This window comes from Anomalospiza imberbis, chromosome 8 (assembly GCF_031753505.1).
Source record: "Anomalospiza imberbis isolate Cuckoo-Finch-1a 21T00152 chromosome 8, ASM3175350v1, whole genome shotgun sequence".
NCBI classification, from domain to species: Eukaryota; Metazoa; Chordata; class Aves; order Passeriformes; family Viduidae; genus Anomalospiza; species Anomalospiza imberbis.
In genome coordinates, this window is record NC_089688.1 from 14,800,006 (window position 1) to 14,823,316 (window position 23,311).

General features: G+C 39.0%; 1 protein-coding gene and 2 long non-coding RNA genes across 4 annotated transcripts; 1 reads left to right on the forward strand and 2 right to left on the reverse strand.

Annotated features, from left to right (window-relative positions):
• Window positions 1-3,968: 3,968 nt before the first annotated feature.
• Window positions 3,969-12,447, reverse strand: PLAU (plasminogen activator, urokinase). Of its 2 annotated transcripts, none has more exons than XM_068197429.1 (11): window positions 12,418-12,447; window positions 10,750-10,860; window positions 10,119-10,170; window positions 9,838-9,942; window positions 9,144-9,309; window positions 8,796-8,881; window positions 8,481-8,670; window positions 7,687-7,841; window positions 6,642-6,782; window positions 5,917-6,065; window positions 3,969-5,025 (listed from the first exon to the last, which is right to left on the reverse strand). In XM_068197429.1, the coding sequence occupies exons 2-11, from the start codon at window positions 10,807-10,809 to the stop codon at window positions 4,831-4,833; spliced, it is 1,299 nt and encodes a 432-aa protein (XP_068053530.1). In that variant the 5' UTR covers window positions 10,810-10,860; window positions 12,418-12,447; the 3' UTR covers window positions 3,969-4,830. The 2 variants fall into 2 exon arrangements, with proteins under 2 accessions (XP_068053530.1, XP_068053531.1); XM_068197430.1 differs by lacking the exon at window positions 12,418-12,447 and adding an exon at window positions 12,272-12,295.
• Window positions 5,031-5,910, reverse strand: LOC137477972 (uncharacterized). Its single transcript, XR_011001319.1, has 2 exons — window positions 5,308-5,910; window positions 5,031-5,244 (listed from the first exon to the last, which is right to left on the reverse strand). It is a non-coding gene; the product is annotated as an uncharacterized lncRNA (long non-coding RNA).
• On the forward strand, window positions 7,052-8,639 carry LOC137477973 (uncharacterized). Its single transcript, XR_011001321.1, has 2 exons — window positions 7,052-7,519; window positions 8,374-8,639. It is a non-coding gene; the product is annotated as an uncharacterized lncRNA (long non-coding RNA).
• Window positions 12,448-23,311: the final 10,864 nt, after the last annotated feature.

The following is a 23,311-nucleotide window of genomic DNA, read 5'->3' on the forward strand; positions in this document are numbered from 1 at the left end:
CTGAGGTAATTCATGTGTATGATGCCAAGTCATAGCATTACATACAAACCACTTTTCAGTTACTCAGTAGAAAAAATAACATTTCCACCATCCAGTGGGGGATAATAATTTTACTCTCTTGCCAGCTGCACATGTTATTCATTGACATTATTTTGTCCAGTGGGACATGGAAACAATTTGATTCTAGTCCTTTCTAGAATATTATTTTTTTAAGAGTCACTGAAAGGTTTGCTCAAAACTCTTTATAGTTATTAGTCTAGCATTAAGAGGTTTGCCTTTAATTGTTAATTCAGAAATCCAGACTATTTTCTTTTATAGGACCCATTTCTTAAAGCCACTTTTTAAAAAGAGGGGTAAATTGTGTAATATTATTTCTAAATTTCCCTGCAATGTCTGTATTTTCATGTAGTCATCTCAGTCACTGAACATGTTCATTGATTTCATAATAAAGCAGGGAACCTGAGGTTAGATGATTTCTCAAAATACCTTTCAGTTGCATTGCAAGAATCCAAACCAACTATTTTATTTCTGTTTAAATTTTTTCTTGAAAAATTCCAGTGGATCAGGCCCAACACCACTCAATTCCATTTATTTTATGCTTCACTACTCCTGCAAACAAGATTATTGCTTTTCGCCCCATCTCCAGAAGATGCAGAGAACAGTTCATTCCCTTCTCTGCTTCAGCCTTTTCTCTTTTGAAGAAAATGTCCCTTGTAGATTTTGCTTTTCTGGAATGTTTTCAGTCTTTTCTCCTTGTCACGTTCTGGACCGTAGATTACAGTTGTCTTCTCATCAAGAAGAATGACACTCAAAACAAAACACAGCTGAGTGTTTGCCTTGTTCTGAGGTTTACAAACTGTGCCCTGAGGTACGTGTCAGTATGTTTACAGTTTTTTACTCAGCGCTGTTGACTTAAATCCAGCCTGTGGTCTGCAATGCTTTCTGGATCTCTTTCAGTACCAGTCATCACTCATCTACTTCTGTGCATTTGGTTATTCCTGTTTGTCTTCATTATCTTGTTCATTTTCAATAACTCTGGATTGCTGCATTCACTCTGGATTCTGTTTGGATGCTGGTATTCTCACAGCCCTTTCCAGCTTCAGAGATCATTAGTGTAGAACCGTAGCATCTACCAGGCAGATGCTGCCTAAATCTGAATGAGTCAACTTGTTGGCTGTAGATGTGGAACTGCACACAGGAACTGAGCATACTGCTCATGTGGGTCTGCATGTGTTTTCATGCTTGACTTCTGGGTCTGCATCTCATTTTGCTGTTCATTAAGTACATAGTCCTTGTTCCTTCAAATGTACGTGTTTCTACTTCTCATAGTTCCATTTCATTTACTTGCCAAAAGGTTAAACAGTACAACCCAAATTCTGATCAGATTGTCCACTTGTATATTGCGTGAGATGTGATGGATGTAGAAGGGTTATGCCAGACCAAGTTGGAACCCAGATTTTTTCTTCAGTGAATATGTAGTGTTTCAAGTATGTCACTTTTTTTACTTCAGCTTAAGATGGAGATATCTGAAACCTGAAATTACAAGACTGATGGATGCAGAAAGATTTGATTTTCTTTTTATGGATAAATTCTGTACTCGTTAGGCCTAAAACAAGAGCTGTGGTTACATGTCAAAAGATAGCCAAAGGCTTAGTGACCAAATAGTCATGTTGGATTTTTAGTTCAGGTTTCAATATGCACAAGCAAAATACTCTCATGCATACAATTCCACATGGAAGTGGTGTAACAAATAGGTGATGATGTGTTACATTTCCTCATCCCTTCATTTTTTTTAAAACAGATTTTATTTTTAAGTGCTTTGAGTCACATTTTAGTTTCACTTCCATGAAGAAAGCTTCAGCTATATAAGGTCAAGTGGTCTGTTCATTCAGGATGCATTACTTCCTTCTAAGAGCTGACAGGTTAAACAAGCTTCCTATGTGCTCTGGACACATCGGATACTGCTTTTTCCTCTTTATTTGATGTGTTTCTTCTGTGGAAGGATTGAAGATAAGTAGGAACTTGAGATCATGTTAGTCATGCTTCTAAGGCTTCCAAGAGTATGATCTCTTCACTTGGGCTGATGCCCACCTCTGAGCTGTTTCTAAATACTTGTTGGACTCCTATTCTGTTCCTCTCTAGTGCCAGTAAATACCTGAAGGCAATGAACCATATTAACTAAGAGTAGCTTTATGATATCATATTTTGTCTTGCATGTATGTTTGGACCCAGCAGATATCTAATATCTTCCAAAACCATTTTCTCTGGTCATGCTCTTGTCATTCTGCAGGTGTGTTTGCCAGCCTCTATGCACAGTTCTCTGGGCTGTTTCCATCTTCACCAGCACCTAAACCTGGATCAACACCTGCTCACTCTCTGTAACATGGAAAGAGAATATTTCCTGTGGATTCTATTGCAGGAAGAGGAAGTTTTACAAAACTGTGCTTTCATATTTGCCCTTTGTTTTTCTAGGCTCTGATGTAGCAGTGGGGCCAAAATTATGCAAAGAACATTGAAAGAGACTATATAAAATGGTATAGCAGCCAGAGCAGAGGTGTATGTATAGTGTATGTTTGTCTAAAAATTTAATTTTTGTTGGATTAACTTATCCAATATAAAGAACAAAAAAGATGCACACCCAAACAGCACCTAAATACTCTCTGCTTTCAAGACCCTATCTTTATATTTTACCTAGAGTTCCCTAGACTTCAGACTGAAGGAGTCCTAAATGCAAGTTTTATTTTTCACTCCTTTTTCATTCTTGCTTATATTCATAATGATGGAAATAAGCTGAAATTTAAATTATATCTCTGAGTAGAAAAAGCATAGAGAAATTGATTATAAATATACTGTTCATTGCCATAAAAATCATATGCAATGGAAATGAAGTTATTTATATTCTCCACCTGCTGAAGATTCACTGATTTAAGTATTTTGATAAGTATTAAAGTGGAATACTGAAGTAAGAAAGTTGTAGCAAAGACATGCTTAAAACTTAGTATACTTTTTGTCTAAGACTGTATGGCCATTGCTTACTTTGGGCATGGAGCATTTTTTGCCAGCACTGGTCAAGCCATACTGGTACTTGTCAAAAGAAGCAGTGAAGAGGTCCTTTTCTTCTCACAGTCTCCAATCTCTCACATGAGATCTCTAACTCCAGAAACAATGCAATTGTAACCAACTCCTCCTTTTCTTCTCAGTCTCCAATCTCTCACATGAGATCTCTAACTCCAGAAACAATGCAATTGTAACCAACTCCCTGCACAAACTTGAATCAGGAGTCCACAAATTTGCCCCAAGTAACTCTACCACACACAGTGGTAAACTCCACTTATAAACTTGCACAAGTTGCATTGCCTAACAGTTTGCAATCCAGCACTGTCAGTAATCATTTCATGTTTCAGTAGTGCTTGGTGTCCCTGTCCACCACCCTGTCAGGGCATTAGTCACAGTACAGTCACACAGTTGTCAACTCTCACTCCTGACAGCTCAGAGCCAGGCAGATCTGTGGGAAAAGGGAAGTGCTGTCCCACCCCTTTTATAGAAAGGGGACTGAAGTCTAAGGACAGATGACAACAATAACAGCACTGCAAAGAGTGGAGATGGTACCTAGTTCAGTCTTGAGTCTCAAGGACCAGACTTCATCAAGGCTTTTCTTCCTATCATTCCATCACCAGTGTGCAAGGTTGATGTACCCAGACCACATGAAGCTACAGCTGTAGTAGCCTTTTCAAAAACACCCATGTGGTTTTTGGAAAAAGAGAATTTAGCTTATGCATATCAAATTCTTCACTAATCAGAAAGTTCAAATATTTATGTTTCACTAAGGAAGATCACAGTCACATTAGAACTTAATAATGACAATTCTGTTTTGAGTGGCCCTTCTATTTTTAGAGAGGAGAAACAAACACATAAGAAGAAGGTTTTTTAATGATATTTAACATCCATAGTACAAACAATAAGTTAAACACAGTAAAAATAATTTAAATAAAGCTTGAGGTTCCAGCCCTCAGACAAATAACTCAACTCTACAAAACAATGATAAGTTTAAAAATAAACCCAGGATAAGTCTTGAAGAGAAAAAAAAATCACTTCCATATAATATCAGTTAAATGAATGGAAATAAATTTCTGACTCTTGATGCCTGCAGCATTCAACAAATGCTGAGTCCTTAAATCTTCTCCAGGGTGCATAGGTACATGTAGAGTGGTTGCATAATCAGACTTTCCAGGGGATACAGACACCTTCACATGTGACCTGGAAGTCCAGCAAGTTTCCAATTTGCCTTCTTGCAGCACAGTTCTTAAGTGAAATACATTAAGAGTTTGTAATGCTGCCTCAGCTACTACTTTTTTTCCCCCAACTTTTTGATGCCAAGTCTGATCACTCTCTCAGTACTGGTCTTAACAGACTGTGTTTGTGGGACTTGAGACTTGGTATTATTCAGTACAATGAGAGGAGATTTTAGACTCAGGTCAGGTATAAAATGAATACCTGAGTTAAGCAAGTTGAAACTGTATCAATATTTCCAGAGCAAATGCTGGTTCATAAATGAAGTAGACAGCTAAGTTGCTATGCATAGTACCATGCATGGGAATACTCATTTAAATGTTAAATATTTTAGCGTCCCACTGAGTGGTTTCCAGGTAATTCAGAGTAGTAAGATAATATATCAACCCTCTCTCTGCCTCATGCCTTAGGAACACTGATGTGAGTGACTGACCACACAAGCATTCAAAATGAAAGCCTCCTATGACATTCAGGTCTTCACTGTCCTGGTGTCAGTATAGGCAAAATTTTTATCATTTCAGTCCAGCTGTTGAAAATAGGTCACTTTGGTTCAGGAAGAAAACGGCTCTTGGCAGCTAGCCCATTCATGCTGGAGTCAATCCATTTAAGGTATTGAGTAACTCTGGTGTAAACACCAGGCTTGTTTTCCTTTGCACAGCCATCTCCCCAGCTGACAATCCCATAAACCATCATCCTGCCATTGTGCTCACAGACCATGGGGCCACCAGAATCTCCCTGACAACAGAAAGAGAACACATTATGTCATTTTCTGCAGATGGAGCCTATGATTGTTTAGAATTAAGCAAGCTAGTAAAGACCTATGAGCTAAAGCTTTGATCTTTGAGAACATTGCTTCAATGGAACAGAAGGTTTGGCATCTGCTGTGACTTGAACAGTCTCTAAAACTGAGGAGGCCTCTAGTTCCCCCTATCAGGATACCAGGAGAATAGTTACCTTGGAAAACAATCCTCCATCCCCATCCTAAGTTTATAAGCACTGATACTAGAGAATAGTTACCTTGGAAAACAATCCTCCATCCCCATCCTAAGTTTATAAGCACTGATACAAGACTAGTGATACAAGGTCAAGGCCAACATGCCCTATTCTTCATCAGAGAATTGTCTCCCTGTCCATAAGGTACTTTTACACTTGAGGATGCTTGTTCTTTTCAGTGGCTCCTATGGTCACTCTGCCCAGTAAGGTGCAGGGAAATAACTCTAGTTTTGAGGAACCTGGAGGAGCTCAGTGTCCCCTGTAATCTACCCTTGCAAAGCTATAGTTAATGTGCAAACTGTGATTACAACAGTTGCTAATATACCTCTGATGGATATCTATTAGCTATTTCTTGAATAGATTGAAAATAAGACCTTGAGGAAAAACAGTAGCTAAGATACTGCACTTCCTGCACCTTCAAAGAAAGGCCTGGAGGGGCTAAAACCTAACTCTGGGTTCCAACTTTATTCCAGATATTTGGCCACACGACAGGTAAACTCCACTTCACCTAGTAATTTCTAGTTGCATTAGAGGCTCTTGTGACTAGTAGAATTACAAGATGCTGCCAACTGATCTATATAGTAGTGTACATGCATTTGAAATTATTTAGAAAATAAACCAAACCAATTTTACCTTGCAGGCATCAATCTGCCATGCGGGATCCCCAGCACAGACCATGTTGTCAGTAACTCTAATATTGTCATAGTATTCATATTTGCATTTTCTCTGTGATATTAAGTTCACAGTGGCTGACATCAGTCTTTGAGCATAGAAGATGTCATCTGCAAAAAAAAAAAAAAAAAAAGTATTTCATTATTTTCACCCTCCAAGAAACAAAAAGAAGCAAGAAACACTCCCATAACACAATTTGTGCATTTAAATTAGCATAACCATTCCAATTTTCCATTGAGGTTCTTACATCCACCTTATGCAGTATTGGTTTGCTTTTACTGTTTATAAATAAGTTTCAAAGAGAAAAACAAATGATCCAAATACGAAATATAAAGTTGAGTTTTTAGAGGGAAAGAGTTTAATAATTTTTGATGGAAATTCTGGACAAATGCAATCCTTTGCTAATCTTCCCACACAACTTTAATTTTTTTCTGCTCCTCATCACATCAGGAACGATAAAAATTGTGGTTTACATCTTGCCTTACTTTGTATGTTGATGAGAGAGAAGCATCAGATAGGAAATCAGATAGAAAAGCTGATAGCAAAGGTCATCTTCAAGCAATGCATATGGAATGCATACAATAGAAAAGAATCCTTTTTTAATACTTCACAGATAATGGTGTAAAAATCATCACATTCCCACCACTGTGGAAGACCAGCTTCAGGAAGAGAAGTCATTTACTTACAAAAATCTTGTTTTCCATAGCCAGCTATTTCACAGTGAGTATTCTCTTTTAAGTAAAGGTTCCTCTCTGGCAAGCAGACTGTTCTGACATACTTGGATTCTACTGCACACTGTCCAGAAGTCGTCTTTATCCTTATCAAAGCTATGAACCAAGTCAGAAAAGATACAGTTAGATTTGTAAAGCAAGTTTTTCCCCTGAAGTTCTGACAATAGCAGTACTTGGTACAGTTAATTGGAATAGTTACAATTATATTTCGTTCTGGTTATACAAGGCTCCCCTCATTGCTTTTGGAATGAGTTATTACTTAATAACAACAAACATTCATTTCCCAACACTAAAATTGACAAATCTTCCAACTTGAACTTGCTTCCTCAAAGGATAGAGGCTGATAGCTCAGGCAAAGATAATCTGCAAGAATATCTTTGGTTGTTTTAAAAGATCAACTTTCTGACTGGCTGTAGAGGGTGACACCCACTATCCTGAATGGCTTACAAAGATATTCTTGGATTTTCTTTACTTTAGCAGCAGCAGGAATCTGGAAGCGGTGGTAGAATTCTAAATGTCAAGTGCGAGAGTGACAAGTCTGTTCTGTTCAAGTTGCAAAAACCCATCTCTGACATGGTTGCTTTAGGAATAGGCTTGTGGAACCCAGACTTTCATAAAAGTCTGAATTAATTCAGGATAACCTTCAGATAATGAGGTGGCCGATATGGCATTCCCATGCTATATGATCAAACCTACTGTACATGCATTTTTTCATCTTTTACTATACATACAGTCTGATCTTCAGACACATAATAAAACGGCAGAAATGCAATGCTGCCACCAGTGCTTATGGAAAAGCCATGTCTTCCACAGGTCCAGAGACTGCCTGCCAGGTATTGCATCTGATATGTACCACAACCAAAACTTGTGCCTAGTTTTCAGGCTGTTCCTGTTCCCCTTTTCCCCCCATCTCTGGTTCTGGTCTTTTAGATGTGTGCCACAATTATGCAGCCTTCACCTATCCCAGTGTTTTAAAGGCTTTTATCAAGACAGCACTTACCAATATCATTCTCATTGCCACCTGTGTCATCTGTGAAGTCAGGGTGAGAGATTATCTCATCAACCATGAATACTTGTTCTTTATCATCAGTAACATTCAGTATGGACTTGCCAAGGAAGACTTTGTAGACAGATTTGTTTATTGGTCTTCTTGACCTGAGTGAGAGTAGAGAGATTGATGAAGACTACTGATTTCTGAGAGTAAGGAGTAAGGTCAGCTGCTGATATCCAGGCTCAGTTCTGTTTCATGTTTATTTTAATGCTGATAAGAAAAAGTGAACTTCAGTCCACTTTGAAAGTTGATCCAATATTCGGAAGAAAAGCATCCTAATTTTCCATTTGAAGGGATTAAGATAGATATTCAGACATTTTGAAACATGCCTAACAGGTTGCTACTACTGATAGGCGTTGGCCTTAAGAATCCCCTACAGGATGCCAAAAGGATAAGCTTTCCATAGAAAAGTCAACAACAAACAGCCATAGATGCATTACACAGCTCATCATCATCAGTACAATCATTAGGTTTGGGGAAGGGCCGAGGTAAAAATGAAATCTTGGCACCGGTATACACCGAATTGTTTAAATTGCATCCCACCCAACTGTCCACATCTTGCTTGTTCATTCTGCTAGATGTGGGCTCCCAGAGGCTTAATGTTTCTTTTGCTGCTCTTGTTTTGTACAGTCAAAGGAACATTCTTACTGTGGTGCATCCCAAAGGGTTGCTCAGGGAGCATCACACCAAGAAATCAGTTGAAGAAAGTGTCAAACAAGAAGCCCATGGAATTGGAAACTTACGGAGTGTGGAAACAGTGCGCTGCTGTGAGCACCCAGCAGGGGTCGATGAGGCTGCCACCGCACAGGAAGTGCTCCATGCCCCTTATGGTTTGGAAGATGCCAGCTATCCAAGGCTGAGACTCAACCTCTGCCTGCCTTCCACCCACAATCTTGAAGTTCCTGCTGATGCTCCTTTGACCACACGTAGGCCCTGTGAAAAGAAAAATTTTGTTCAGATGTTCTTACATATAAACTCCAAACTTGTGCTATTAAAAATAAAATAAAAAAAAAACAAACAAACAAAACCCCAGTTGTGTTGAAACTAATATTACTTACCACACTTCTCTATGTCGCAACCTGTTTCTTGAATGGCAGATCCCCTTTTGGTGTAACACCAAGGTCTGCTCCTTCCATTTGGGTTTCTAGAATATAAAAAGAGATCTTTTCATAAAGACAGTTTTAAAAAGTCATAGTATTTTAAAATTCCAAGTGTTCTGGAAAAAAACAAAATATTTTGTTGCAAGATATGTAAGGGAAAATAATCTTTCAGAAACTCACATTCCAAATATTTTTAGTCAATAATTCAGCTCTGTAATGTTATTTTTTAAAAACATGTTTCTCAGTAAAGCATCTCTGGGGCTGTGATAATGGAAGTTATCACAAGAAGAGTGATGCTTTTCTTACCTGCAGTAGCTGTGTTTGCCCAGCCCAAGCTGCAAAGCATTCTCTAAGTAAGCATGGTAATAACCCCTCCTGATTAGTGAGGGCAAGTTCCATGGCAGACATTTATCTTCTGTTGCCATCCCTCTGTAGTCCTCCCCATTTTCAGTATAGCATGTGCTGTCAGTGTCTGAGAAAATAAATATTTTATTAGCAGCATGCTCTTGTTTGTAATTGTTCTGTGACAGACGTGGACAAATCCTTCCAGTGAGGAAAAAAGTTCCTGCATTATACTCAAAAACAGGTGCAAAATCCAGACTGACTAGATACTGTTATTAAATTTGCTCTGTATGGATTTTGAGCATCGAGTATCTTAAACTGTTAAAGAATGCTTTAAAGTGTAAGTGAAATTCACAACATAATAAGTTGTTCTGCTTCTGACCACCCACAAACTAGTTCATTTTTTCCACCCCAAACTAAAAGTAAGGTTGAGGTAAGCAACCTTAGTGAGGAGGCAGGGACAAAAAAATTAGAGATCCTGATTTTGCACCAATGTTTACTTGCTTCTCCTCATTTAGTCTGTTAGCATAAACTGCTAAAGGCTATCCAGTCATGTTTCTGGGTAATGTTTTCATTTGGCATTTCATATTAATTCTTTGACTATCTCTTAGACCTTTCCAATCAATTTAGTTAGCATTAATAAAGACAGATACTCTACCTAGTTCACAGTGAATCCCAGTGTATCCATCTGGACATATGCAACGACCAATTCCACTAAAGAGGTAATAGGTAATGCATGTTCCTCCATTCAAACAAAGGCATTCTGTAAGTAGAAGACATCACTAATTATAGGCAAAACATTTGAATGCAGAGGTGAAATTGAAATTTAATTGAAAATTAAGTTTTAGGGTGTTTCAGTATCATTAAAGGTCTTTTGTCTTGTATAAGTACAGGAAAATAAGTTCCTTTTAGGTTCAAATAGAACAGGCAGATGCTTACCCTTGTGTTCTGATCTGCGTTTATATAGCTTGTAGTATTTCCAGCTATAAATCTACAGGAGAAGGAAAAAAAAAAAAGGATTTTTAAGGAGGCAGTTCCTTTTATGTGGTCTGATCATCTTTGCCCTTCTGCATACCTTCAACGGTTTAATTTTTTGCATGTAGCTACCTGCTGAATGTGCTCTGTGGAATCTGGATATGAATGAGAAGTGGAGCTCTAATTAAGCAAAGCAGAACGAGGAAGGAAAACTAATCCCATGTCATGCAAACAAAAACCACCAAAAAAACCCAGGATCAGAAAAGCCCACTGAGCTGTGCCACTGCATCAGGTCAACACTGCAATTATTTATGCTGTAAGAACATAAGCAGCTCTTAATCATCACTGTCCCTAAAACAGGGAAGGAAACTTCACCCTCTCCACCAAGCAGTGCAGCAAAGATGCAACATCCATCAATTCCCCCTATCATTTTGGTGACCTTGGTACTTCACATTTGTGCCATAGAATGAAAGCCAGAAAATTTATTCAGCAATGAATTCTTGTTCTGTCCTTCAAGGTTTTCCCTCTGCTTTGCAGGCTGGCTATGCCTTTCTCCATGAAATAAGTTTAGGCTTTTGATATACTTAAAACTTACAGACTCTAGTCCTGTGACAAGTGCACCCAAGGTTACTGTGAGGAAGATGAGTAACTTCATGTTGTTAGTTAACTTCTCCCTTTGTTCTTCTTCTATCTGTATTATTTGATTCTGAAAATAAAAGAGGAATTTTGTGTCATGTTGTAGCCTGCAGTGTCAGCTTTCTTGCTTCTGTTGTCTTCAGCTGGTTTCAGAATAAATTACAACACAACTGGTGAAGAATTAAGCTTTTACTTGCAGCAGGATATCTGCTTATTATTTCCATATATTAAATTAGAGGTTATACTTTGAAGCTTTTGTGGTACAGGCAGCAATACAACCAGATTTTTTTAAGAGTGTAACTGAAGCAGGGAAAGAGAAATTGGAAAAAAAATCCATACTCAATTTTTGCAGAATGGACTAGAAGTTGGAAATTGGCAGATGTATTTAGCTGCTACCCAACTGTTTGTACCTATTTACCTGACCATTGCTTCCTTCAATGAGAGCACTGAGCATGCAGCTTCAGGGTATGAAAGAGAAAGCTCCTACCTCTGTCGTTATCAGCTGCATAGTGATGCTCAGCACTTAGGTAAACCTGGCCACCTCACCAAATGCCTCTGACCACTGCCAACTCCTAAGAGTCTGCTGGTGGTGCTGCCTCACTTATTTTCAATATTAGAGGTTTACAACGTATTCTGTCTTGATTTCTTATCTGCAGCTGGATCTTGTAGCCAAGCATATAAATCAATATTTCTAATGGCAAATAATTATCTTGTAAAAACAATGGGGGTACAATAAAGTCCCATATGTCTTTTTCTCTTTTTAAATTGCAATGCAAGTCATGGGAGTATTTTTTTAAAGCATTCTCACTTTTAGAAAACTGTAAAACTTGATTTTTATAAGATTCCATGGGACTCTCAGCTATATTTACATTAGAAAAAAAAAAGCAATGCAGTGGAAGAGGATGTATAGAACTGAGTTGGTGCTAAAGACCTGCTCCACATTGTACCTGCTTCAGATTTCTACACTGGACTAATTCCAGTTTGGCCCTGAAGGCTGAATGCCTGCTAATATGTGGATTGCACCTTCTAGTTTTACTTTATTTGGAAGAAATGGAGTGCAAGTGCTCTATAGCTCATTATTGAACACTCCTAACACACGTTAAGTTCACACACACAGTGGTGTAGACCAAAATATAGGATATAGAGAAGGTCACTAGATTCATTTGGCAAATAGACACTACACAAATGAAAATGCTAATGCAGATGCAACCTTTGCTGGTAAGCAGGTGTCATAATGCAAGAAAGCAAATCATGCCTCAGGTACTTGGCTGTGCATGCTTTTCAGATTCAGATGAAATTTCAGCAGATATACTTCCCTTAAACATTATTATGACAATTATTCTTAGCATATTTGGCAGCAACGAAAGTAATTTACTCTTTGCTACTATGGATACTTTTGTCTGGCCCAGCCTCCACACCACAAACAGCAATACTGCTGATTCCTTTAAAAATTCTGACATACTGTGGCAACTAGAACTGACCTTCCCCGCTGCTGCGATACTGCATCGCAGTAGCTTTTTTTCTTTTTTAATTTCAATGTAATTTTAAGAGCATTCGCTTCACCCCGATCGATTTAGACGCGGCACTAGCGCCTTCAGCTGCCGCCTGGGCGCCAAAGACACGGCACTTACCGGCGGCGGGGCCGAGGTCGCGGAGCTGCAGCGGCTGCGGGGCGCAGCGCGGCGCGGGCTCTATAAAGGCCGGGCCGGGGCGGGGCCGCCGCCGCCGCCGCCGCCGCCGCCGCCCTGGGGCGGCTCCGCACCGCCCCTCGGCGCTCCACCGCGCTGCGAACAGCCGCGGGGTGACTCAAGGGGGAAATTCCTTATGCTGCTTTTCAGTTTCGGGGAAGGGGAGCACGGTCAGGGCGAGTACACAGCTTCATACGGCGTAAGATTTCTGGAAGGGGTTCCTTGGTTTCCCCGCGGCAGTCAGCAATTCCTTAGGGACATTTATAAAAGCAAAAGAGAAATGTGAGTGAAAGCTATGAAAGGAATGTCTAGAAACATGCCTGGAGACATGACAGAATGATAACAGCGATAACATGTATGTATATATACATTAGCAATAAACATAGCATGACTATGAAACATGCCTGGAGATACAAGCAAATGTGGTGCATTTTATTCATATAGTGTTACCCATAATGAGAGAAGCACAAGTGATTTTTTAATTAATAGAGGATTAAACTCTTTCAGGTGTGGGTAAAACACAGCCCGCTGGGAGGGAGTATTGGGTCAAAATGTGTGCTTGAAGCACTAGGTGTGTTTTCAGAGAGCTGTCTTCAGCTGAAACACAGGACATCGGCGCAAATAGGGTGCAGTTCTCATGCCAGCTGGAATCTGTTAGGACACAGATTAGGGGCTTACTGCGGGTGCTAAACTCATCTCCTCCAAATTTCTTATGCTTCCTTGGCCCTGAGCAATCTTCTGCTTGTGAGAAAGTGGTCATGGTTTTCTTATGATTTCTGCCTCCCAAAGAAATATTCAAAGCAGCTCATTTCACGAGATGAGGATGGAGATTTGAAGTGACAGGTGTCTAAGAATGCAGAACCAGCACAATAGATAGTCTTTCTTGGCCCAGCTAAATGTGATTTTGTTCACATTATGCTATGATGTTATAGCAATGCAGTGAATAACAGCAAACAAGCACATAATATTTGTGGGTGTATTCATAGGGTTTAGCTTCAGGTAGTGCAGGTGACTAAGGTGAGGTAGGTCTCCACAGGCTGGGTAGCTGATGAACAGCAGTTTCTTTAGAGGTCAGGTCAGAGAAGTAGTTGACCTGAAATTCCCTCAAGAGAAATGTTTTCATAACTTGACAATTCAGAGCTTAAGGAGACTACCTTTCTATGTTTGCCACTTAACAACTGGTGTGAATCTTCTTCCCTCCCCATTTTCTGTGTCAAGTCTGTGGTATTACCATACCTTTATTTAGGTACTGTCTGCTTACATTCTCTATTCCTTTCTGTTCAGATCTTCAGGCTCGCATCAGAATAGATCTCATGTTTGCAGAAAGCACATGGAATTCATTTCATAGAATGGCAGGAACAGAGTCAAGAGAAGCAGCTCAAGCTGGAAGTCCATAAGTGAGCATAGGTAAGGAATAAGCTTTTCTGAATTTCAGGAGAGAAATTTGTTTTACAGTTTGTAGTGACTTAATAGATCAACATCACAACTAATTAGACCCTCTAAGAAACAGGGCACAAAGAATAAGGGCAGAATACCCATGGCACTCTTTATTTATTTTTTATAGAGTAGTGGCCATCAACTAAACTTATCCTAAGGAATGAATTCTGCAGAGGGGGAAATAATCCAGATTTTAAAAGCAGTCTCTAACATTTACTCAGTTAATTTTAATACACCAACCTTACACATAATAAATGAAGAAATAGGTTATAGTTTGATTCAGCAGGGAGAGCAGGGAAAAGCCTGGATGCAGGAAGAGGAGGGGCTCCCCAGGCCTGGGCAGCACCTCTCCTTCCTCCTCCATGCTCCCAAGGAAGACACTCTAGGACTTCTTCAAACTCTACTTCCGGGAAAAAACCCTAGAGCAACTGTGTTTCCTCCTTGATTTTTTTGTTTCCTGAGAAGTGTGATCAGTTATCTTCTCCCTGAACCTTTGACCAAGCTGTGCAGATGCCCCCTGTTCCTAATTTTCTCCCTAAAACCTGCGGGTTCATACTTGTTTTCCAGATCCATGAACCAAAAAAATTTGTTGTCTTCACTCTGACACAAGATACAGCAAGATTCAAATCTCCCTTTTCCTGCCATTTGTCATATACGCAGGTTTTACAGAAATACTGCACTTCTTAAGTACATCTAGAAGGAGAAGTGACTTGGGCTGTGGTGTCACTGTCTTTCAATCAGGCTGGTGACAGCTACGGATCAGAAATGTTGACATGTTTGCAGTGCTGCTTTAAAGCTATCCAATTCCTTTGGTCTAAATATTTGTACTACCTAGATAGGTAAATGAGTTATAGCTGGCACTGGACTGCACTGAACTGAAAATGTGGTTTAGTAGAAAGATATCCAAACTAGCTGCAAAGAAGTTTGTTTGGTGTTCCAAGTAACCTTACAGCTGCATTATCTCTGTAAGCATTAAATCACTCTTAGGGAAGCAGAGATGCATGAGATAATTTCCAGTGCTTAGATTCACTAAGCTGGCTAATGGCTGGCACAACAAGAGTTGAAATGAAGTTTCAGGTAAAATAAATCCTTGGAACCTTGTCATGTGCCCTGCCTTAAGGCAGAGACCTTGGAAAATCTGTAGCATGGCACTTCTGCCATGTCCTCTCTCTGACCTCAAAGCTGGACGTGCCAGCACAGATGGGAAATGTACATGCTCAGGGAGTGGGAGGGATGAAACAGGACCGGTTCTGCTACCAAGGGATTTTCGGTAGCTTCAGGGTCAGCATTTATTCTCTATTGCATGTCTCAAGAGTTTAGAAGGGCCTGGTTACAGGCCATGTCTTCTGTCCAGGACAAGACTGTGATAGGACAGAGGAAAAGCGGGTCTTTATAACTCAAAAGCAAAGTTGTTTGGGAAGACCAGTGAATAAAGTTAAATGCCTACTGCAAGACTCTCAGTGGAAGTGGAACTTACTTGCTCAGTCCATACTGATTATGAGAAGTCATGAGGCTTAAGAGAGAAACACTTGTACAGATTCATGAACAAGTTTTGTATTTTGAGAGCCACATTGTCCTTTCCACAGTTTATTTCCTTTTCCTTTTACATGTCCGTGGTTTCATCACTTTGGTCTCTTACCAAAATTAGGCAGAGGTGTAGGCGGGATGGAAGGAGGAAAGACTTCTGAAGAAAAAGAGGTGGTAAAGGAAGTGCTAGAGTGACCTTGTAGAAGGTACTTCACCTGCTTAGTAGAAGTACAGCAACTACATGAGAAAAAACTAGTCACAAAATCTCAAGTAATTTGCTAATTTTTGCAGTCAAGGCTATTAATAATAGGGCTTTATTTGCACCTGGATTATATTACAGAGTAAAGAAAATGTATATACTTATTATGAGCTCCTAATGTGATTTGAGTCTGCAGTCATATAGCACTTCTCTAAAAGAGAAGTGAGATGCAGTGGATCTAACCCTGAAGAGCAAGTAGTATCAGACCCACAGCCAGGCAGTTCTTGGGTTACTGTGATGTTGTATTTTAGTTTTCAGTTTCAAGTAAAAATCTTGCTGATTCTTTTAATTTATTGTTGAAGTAACTTGAATGTTTCAGACTAATTGGCCGGCCTGACTTAGCAAATTTAGCAAAGATAACATTCCATTCCAGCTAGATGAGAACACTGACCCTCAGAGAAATACAGGGGTTTTATCTCATGGTGGTGTACTGAAAGAGATTGTGAGGTTTGCATTGTTGTGCAGAAGTTGCTAGGGTGGAGGTATTATTGGTTACAGTGTCCATTTTCACAGCTGATGATAAAATATTAAAACTCAAGAGAAATACCATCCACCATGCATTGACTCTGGTGGTCCATCAGTAAACCCCAAAAGGCTAGAACTTTCAGGGCGTTAAATAACTCTATAAATATTAGTAGTAAGAACTGCTATAGATGTGCTGTTCTACAAGGAAAATTTAGGCCTGAGGCTTTATATTGCCCGAATTCTGGTGGCCATGTGGTGCGTGTTCTGGTTTACATCCAGTATAAGTAACGTCAGAATTAGTCCTTTGACTACTAAAATGTGTGCTTTGCCAACGTGAATTTCAAGTCCTCTCTACTCATGGTACATTATGAATGGAGAAGTTCAAATTTGCATAAAAGCAGTTATGTGTGCTTAAACCTCTGTCATCTCAAATGAAAGAGCAGGGTTAAACCACACAGTGAGTATTTGCTCAGTGATTAAGAATACAAAAGTTAAGAAAACACCTAGAAGTCATGCCAAAAGATTGACGTGACTTGTCACGTCTATAACAATAATAGCTTGTTGTTGTCAGTTTTGTTAAAGAAATTAGTTTGTCATTGAATCAAGTAGCCTCAGCTATGGGTATAGAATTTAAAGAATATAGCTATATTTACCATTGCTTTGCGTATTGGAGTGTAGCTTCAGACTCAAACTGTGTTTGGTTACAGTCACTTTGGGATTAGGGTAGAAAGGATTTTAAGTCAGTCAGAAAGTGTGTTACAAGTTTAAGGGAAATTTTCCAGTATAAAGTTGATTTAGATTATTTTGTCTTAATCTTGAAAAACGTGGGTACTTTTACAGTAAAACATTTTGTATTCTCTCTCTGATGTTATCCAAGTTAAATTTTTTAATCAGTTTACTTCTAGCTCTTGAGATAATAACTGGAATTACTGAATAAACCATTAGATTTTGAAATGCAAACAAATTGATTTCAAATGTTACATTATCACTATTCATAAAGTTAAAAATATAAAGCTCACTCTTTAATCTTATTTTCTCAAATTGCTGTTTGTATGGAATTTCCAGAGTCGCTGATTTTAAGTTGAATGTGATTCATAAAAATTCTTGTACTTTAATGACTCTTGATTACTTGTCAGTTGTTTGTGGTTGGAATCTGAAGCAAGTGGTGATCTCATTTCCTTTAGGTACAATTCAGCTACTCAGGTTTCTTTATTTAATTTTTCTTTCCTTTTCCTTGCTGCCTACTGCTTTTCCTCTTATCTCTGTTATCTGTGTGCACAGAAGTAACAGAGCGAGGGCCACTGGGCTCTTTCGAATGCCTGTGGGCACTGCTTGTGGCTTTGCAGGCAGTGGGAGCAGCCAGGCTCTATCTCTGAGCTGAGGCAGTGTCACCTTGAGCGCCTGTGAAATCCCCGCCACCAGCCTCCTGCGCTCATGCGTGGGGAGCAGCTGCCACGCGAGCGTTCTTCTGGTTGTATACAATGATTTGTTGTTTCAGTGAGCTGTCCGGATACGGATATTTTTCAGAACAGCGATGATCACATATGAGGGTTTCTTCATCGGCTTGATGTGCACCTGCTTTTAAACTATGCTTTGTACCTCATTTAACATTTATGAAAATTCATTGATTATGAAAATCAGCAATCTCTTTGACATTTGATCAAATTGCTCATTTGAGACAGCTAATATCTGAAATTTAAAGATTAGTTGAGCTACAGATCTTGCATCCAGATTATAAATACTTGAAAATCATGTTTGTGTATAGGTCTAGGCCTGTCTTTAGTTGAAATCAAAGTGCTGATAGCACTGGGGGAAAGACAAAAAAGATTTCTGAGTCTGAAAGTAGAAGGCAGAAAACAAACAACAAGGGCTTTTAGGGATTCAGTTGTGCTACATTTGGTGATCTTAAATCCTGAAGTAGAATATTTTTCAAAGGAATCCTTTTTCTACCCTACCATTTACTGGTCTGGAATAGCACATTGAAATCCAACATTGGAAATTTACAGAAACAGCTGATTTTGAACTATTATTTCTGAAGTGTGTCAGTTAATCAGATACACATTCCACAGGAAACCCAACAAACTGAAAGCATTCCAGTTAGTATATTTCTGGAGAAAAAAGATTTGCTAAAATCTCGGAAGAAAGCAGATTCTGGGGATTGACCTCTGCAAGCTGTGTCCCAGTGATGGCATATCCAAGGAAGCAGCATACCCAAAACCCCCTCTGCAATACAGCCCCGGAGAGAAAACTGTTCATCTCTGTGAAAAGCTGCCTGGGAAGATAATTTAGGACTCCACTCCCTCTAAAGCATTAATTATCTAAATAAATACAAGATACAGGAAAAATAATTCTTATGTCTTGACATTAATGACATTAGTAATGGACTGTTCTGAAGAAGCTCTGGAGGGAAAATGGCAGCTCTGTGAATTTATAGTTGAAGGAAAAGGTTACTAAATGCAGAAAAATGGTAGAGAGCCCATAAAGCAGTACTGCCTGGTGTGTCTGGCAGTCTCAATATACTTATAAGTGAAGAGCTGTTGAACAATTCAGAAGATAAAGAGTTTTAGGGAGAAAAAATAAGTTGCTTCCTGGGTGCTGTTGAATAACTGCATTTGTCTGCATAAACTCATAAAGAAACTGTGCTGAGAAGAAAGGAGAAACAGAATTAACTTGGGTACTCTTGGGCAATAATTGTGTGTATATCGGGTGCTCTAATAATAGTACTTATCTTCCCCCACCACCACTCCTGTGGATGTTTTGGCTGCATTCTTCCTTTTTTTTAGTTCACTTCCTGTAACTTATTTCTAGTATGGACACTGTGCTATTTTTCCTAATCTTTGTTTGCTGATTGTTGTTTCAAGTTTATAAGCTTTAAGTCAATACATCTCTAAAGAAAGCTGTGCTTACTCTCCTTATCCTGTCTATAGCAGTTGCAGATTTTATGGACAAATAAGGTGGACAAAAAAAAAAAATCACAAAAAAAAGAAGAAAAAGGGAGATTGCAGAGCCTTCTCATATATCATAAGCCCAAGAGAAAAACAAAACTTTAAAAAATATGTTTTGTTTGCAAAATAGGCCTTTTTTCTTCTTTGTGCAAAGTCTTCCCGAGGGAGGTTCTGGCATAGAGTGACCTATCATCAGTACTAGCAGGAGTACTCCTGCCAGAAAACAGAAATACTTTCTGCCTCTCCCCTCTGTCTCCAAGGCTTTTTCTTGGCCCTACTTGCTACTTATGCCATTCTGTGATTTTGGTTAGAACGGTTGGAAATTACAATGTTTTATTTCTTCTGAAACATGTGTGTTTTTGACCAAAATGTCTCAAATTGAGATACAACAAAGTCTCTGTCACATGGAGTTTTTGGAGTGTGTCTTCCCATTGTTCCCCAAGAGGTGTCAGGAGTATGCTCACTTCTTTCTATGGACCAAGCAGTGAGGGGGACCATCATTTACAGGGGAGATTAAGGCAAGGTGGAGTACACTCCATGCTAATAAATCTGTGAGTCTCAGCATCTTGGGCTGCAAGCTGGTACTGTTGTAGTCATGATCAGAAAGGTAGGGAGGGAAGTGGGGAGATGGGGGAAGAGGCAGTGTTGAATGTCACTTGCGGGGAGAAGGGTAAGAAAAAAGTGTTATTGTCAGAAATGGAAGAACACACTGCTGCAAAAAGTTGAAAGATGCTTATCCATGAATGTAATATCAGAAAAATTACTATGTGGACAATGTAGGTTGGCCACATGAGTTATTAGGAGTACTCAGCATCCAAAGGATGAGTGTGAAAGGATAGGCCTAGAGGGCATAGGTCATGAGGTGCTGTGACAGTGAAAACAAATTATGTATAGTTGACTCAGTGTAAAACAGGCATAAGATACAGGATGACTTGATCAAAGAGAATTCCACATGAGACGCCTTTGCAGGAGCTTGTCTGTGTGCAGACAAGAGAAAAATAATTGCAATGTTTAAGGCTTCTGTCTAGCAGAAAAGTTACATTGCTTTCAATGACAGCCAAAAAAGTGGAAATTTGTTGTTTTGAACCCAAAAGGACTAAGAAGGATGGAACTCTGTTATAACTGAGTTAGATCTTATGAGAAGGTAATACCAGAGAGATGTTTGAATTTGCTCTTTGACAGCCTTCCCAGAAAGTTTACAGTAGAAATGTAACATCACCCACATAGAGATGGCAAATTAGTTTGTGTTTCCAAGTGAAAAAAAAGGAAACCAGAAGAGAGCCATTTCAATGTAGAAAATGTTGTGTGAGAAGAGTATGAAGAGATTCAGTGAAGAAGAGAATTGTGGAATGTGGCTAGCAATGTATACAGGAAGGTTCCCAAGCTCAGAAAAATAAGGACAGAACTCTGCCTCTGAGCAGTTCTGTGAGAATAGTTTGAATTCCATGGAAAGGACAGAATAAGACTGCAGGAAGCCTAAACTGGAGCAGGAGGAGAAAATCCACTGTTAATTTTGTAGTTGGTAAGCTCTAAGGAGATCACCATGTAAAGGAGTTGCAAGTATGCAGTGGGGTATTGTTAAGGTAAGACTTAGTGTAGGAAAGAACTGGATTTTCCCTCATGGCACCTGGTGATGAACATTCATGTTGCCACCCAATAGGAAAGCTTTTGTAGCTCATGTGAATCCCCCTGAGATAAATGGAAATTTATAACATAGTCTGTGTAATACAATTCATTATATGGAACTACTTCTATGAATAAGCATTACTCAGTGGGTGTAAGGAATGTCAGGACAAATCCTAGGCTACTGTATTATGCTGTACTGAATATTACTTAAAATCACCTTGAGCTGGACTGAATATTATTTAAAAGAAAAATAGCTTAGGTAGATGCTAATTTTCTGTTCATTTCAATGGAATAGGTCCAAAATACCTACTAAACCAGAGACACGAACTCTCTTCTGAAACACATGTTTATAAGCTCAATTGCTCCATAGCATCTTTATACTACTCTAACTGGGGTCAACATTTGGCCTGTAATAACTCATTACTGTTTTCTTGTGTCCACCAAATTATAGAAAAAGCCCACTGTAGAACATATGTTCCAATGGAACAGCTTTTCCTGAAAGCTACTTGGTTACTCAATTGTCTCTTGGGCCTCAGATCTGTTTCTCACTCTGCAGAGTCTCATCAGATAAATGTGGAGATTGACTCTTGCCCTAGACCACCCTTTTCACAAAAGCTAGAAATCCATGCCTTAGACTGACAAGAGCCTGGAATCCAAATCTTTCCTTTCACGGTAACTGCAAAAAGTGAGTGCTGCTACTGCTTGTTCTTTTGTCAAGCTCCTGCTCTTAGAAGATAACTTCATATGCCTTGAGAAGGAAGGGCATTTCTAGTGCAGGCACTGAATGCAATGATTTTACAAATATACCAAAGGACCTGTTTAATGTTTTTAGGGGATGCTCTCATGGGGCATAAGGACATCAAATACCTACTTTAGGCATTCTGAACCAGGTCAAACAACTTTTTTTTTAGTGTTTCCATGCCTAAGTTTGATACATACGGAAATTAAGCTGGTAAGAGTGATGATTTTCACTAAATTCCAATAAAGGTAATGTAGGCTACTAGGTCACTTGCTTCAGATAGTTTTAGGTGATTAATTGCTATTCCTCTGCCTTTCATTCTTCCCCCTGTGTGATTAATAATGAAAAAGGCATTTATCTTGTCTTTCACGTTATGGTGATATATTAGTAGGTGATTCCACAATAATATTCAGTGCCAAGCAGAGGTGTTTCCTTTGACCCCAAAGCATGTCACCACATTAACATGAGATCATTCCTCAAAGTGAGGTTCATTAAACTGACAGTGCTGGCCAGTTACAGTTTCACAGCTCTCAGTTCTAGAGCAAGATAATTTGGCTCACTTGGACCTCTGTGTTTCTATGCATTGACTTCTATAGGCATGTGTGACATTTTCTCTGTAGCTGATTCCTAAAAACAAAACAAAAAAACAAAACAAAAAAAAAAACAAAAAAAAAAAAAACACCAAACCCAAAATACTAAAGAGGAAAGACACAATCATTTAAGGAACGTAAGAAAACCACAGTCTGAGCATGTGACATTCAAGTCTGTGCAAGCATATCAAGTACTAAAAATTGAAACAATTTGTGTAAGTAACTTCAGACTAGGCAATGGCAAACTTTACCTTTAGCATCTTCAAAAAAAAACCCCTATTAAACTATTAGAATAGAAGTATAAGCTCTACTACATATGTTTGTATTATTGACAATTAAAAAGGCAAGAGAAGTAGTATAAGCTATGTTTTGGTTGTTAACAAATGACATGGACATTTACAGCAATTTCATGAAGTGAAAATAAGAGTAAATACCTAAACATCTGGTGCGACTCATTTACGAGACAGTTTTTTCAGATGTTAATTGGACCAATGCTATTAGAGCCAGCAGAGCCCAGGAGCTGTGACTCATCAGAAGTGCTGAGAAACCTTTGATTTGACAGGTAGTTCTCTGAATCCTGGCATGAAAATTACCTTCTGAAACAATGGTAACACTTCTTTTAAAGAAGTCTTTCTAGAAAAAGAAGGGGGCAAAAATCTGAGCAGCTGGAGTCAACATCGCGTTTTCTTTTTAGCTCTTGATAAAAAAAGTATTTATAAGCACTGCTTTTAAACAGGTGATTAACAATAGGAGTGTGCCCTTATCTGTTACTCTTATTTCAAAGCCCTGGAGTGGTAGATCCTATGAATGACTGAAGGAAACAGTGAACTCCTGAGTTCTTGTAAAGTATGATTGTCATCTCATCTCTACTGAAACCTGTATTTCACAGTAGGGCAATTATTTGCAGCACAATGTTCAATTATGGCTATGGGAAATTCCACAGTTGTTGGAATTTGTGATATTTAAATGATCCCGAGATTGTAGAAAGTCTCTGTCTTTCAGCCCCACTGCTAAAGAAGGAGTCGTAATTTGTCTGTGCTGGTTTTCAAGGTTGTTTATTCTTTCTTATCTATAATAGTTCTCTCTGACCTGCAGCAGGTCTGTCTCACAGGACAGTGTGCGGGGCTCTGCCCCTCAGTGGGATGTTATGAACATTATATACTAGAAACTACGTGTGCTATATTTACAATAACTTGCCAGTACCTATCACCCATGTTGAACAGTGTGTCCCCAGCCTAAACCAAT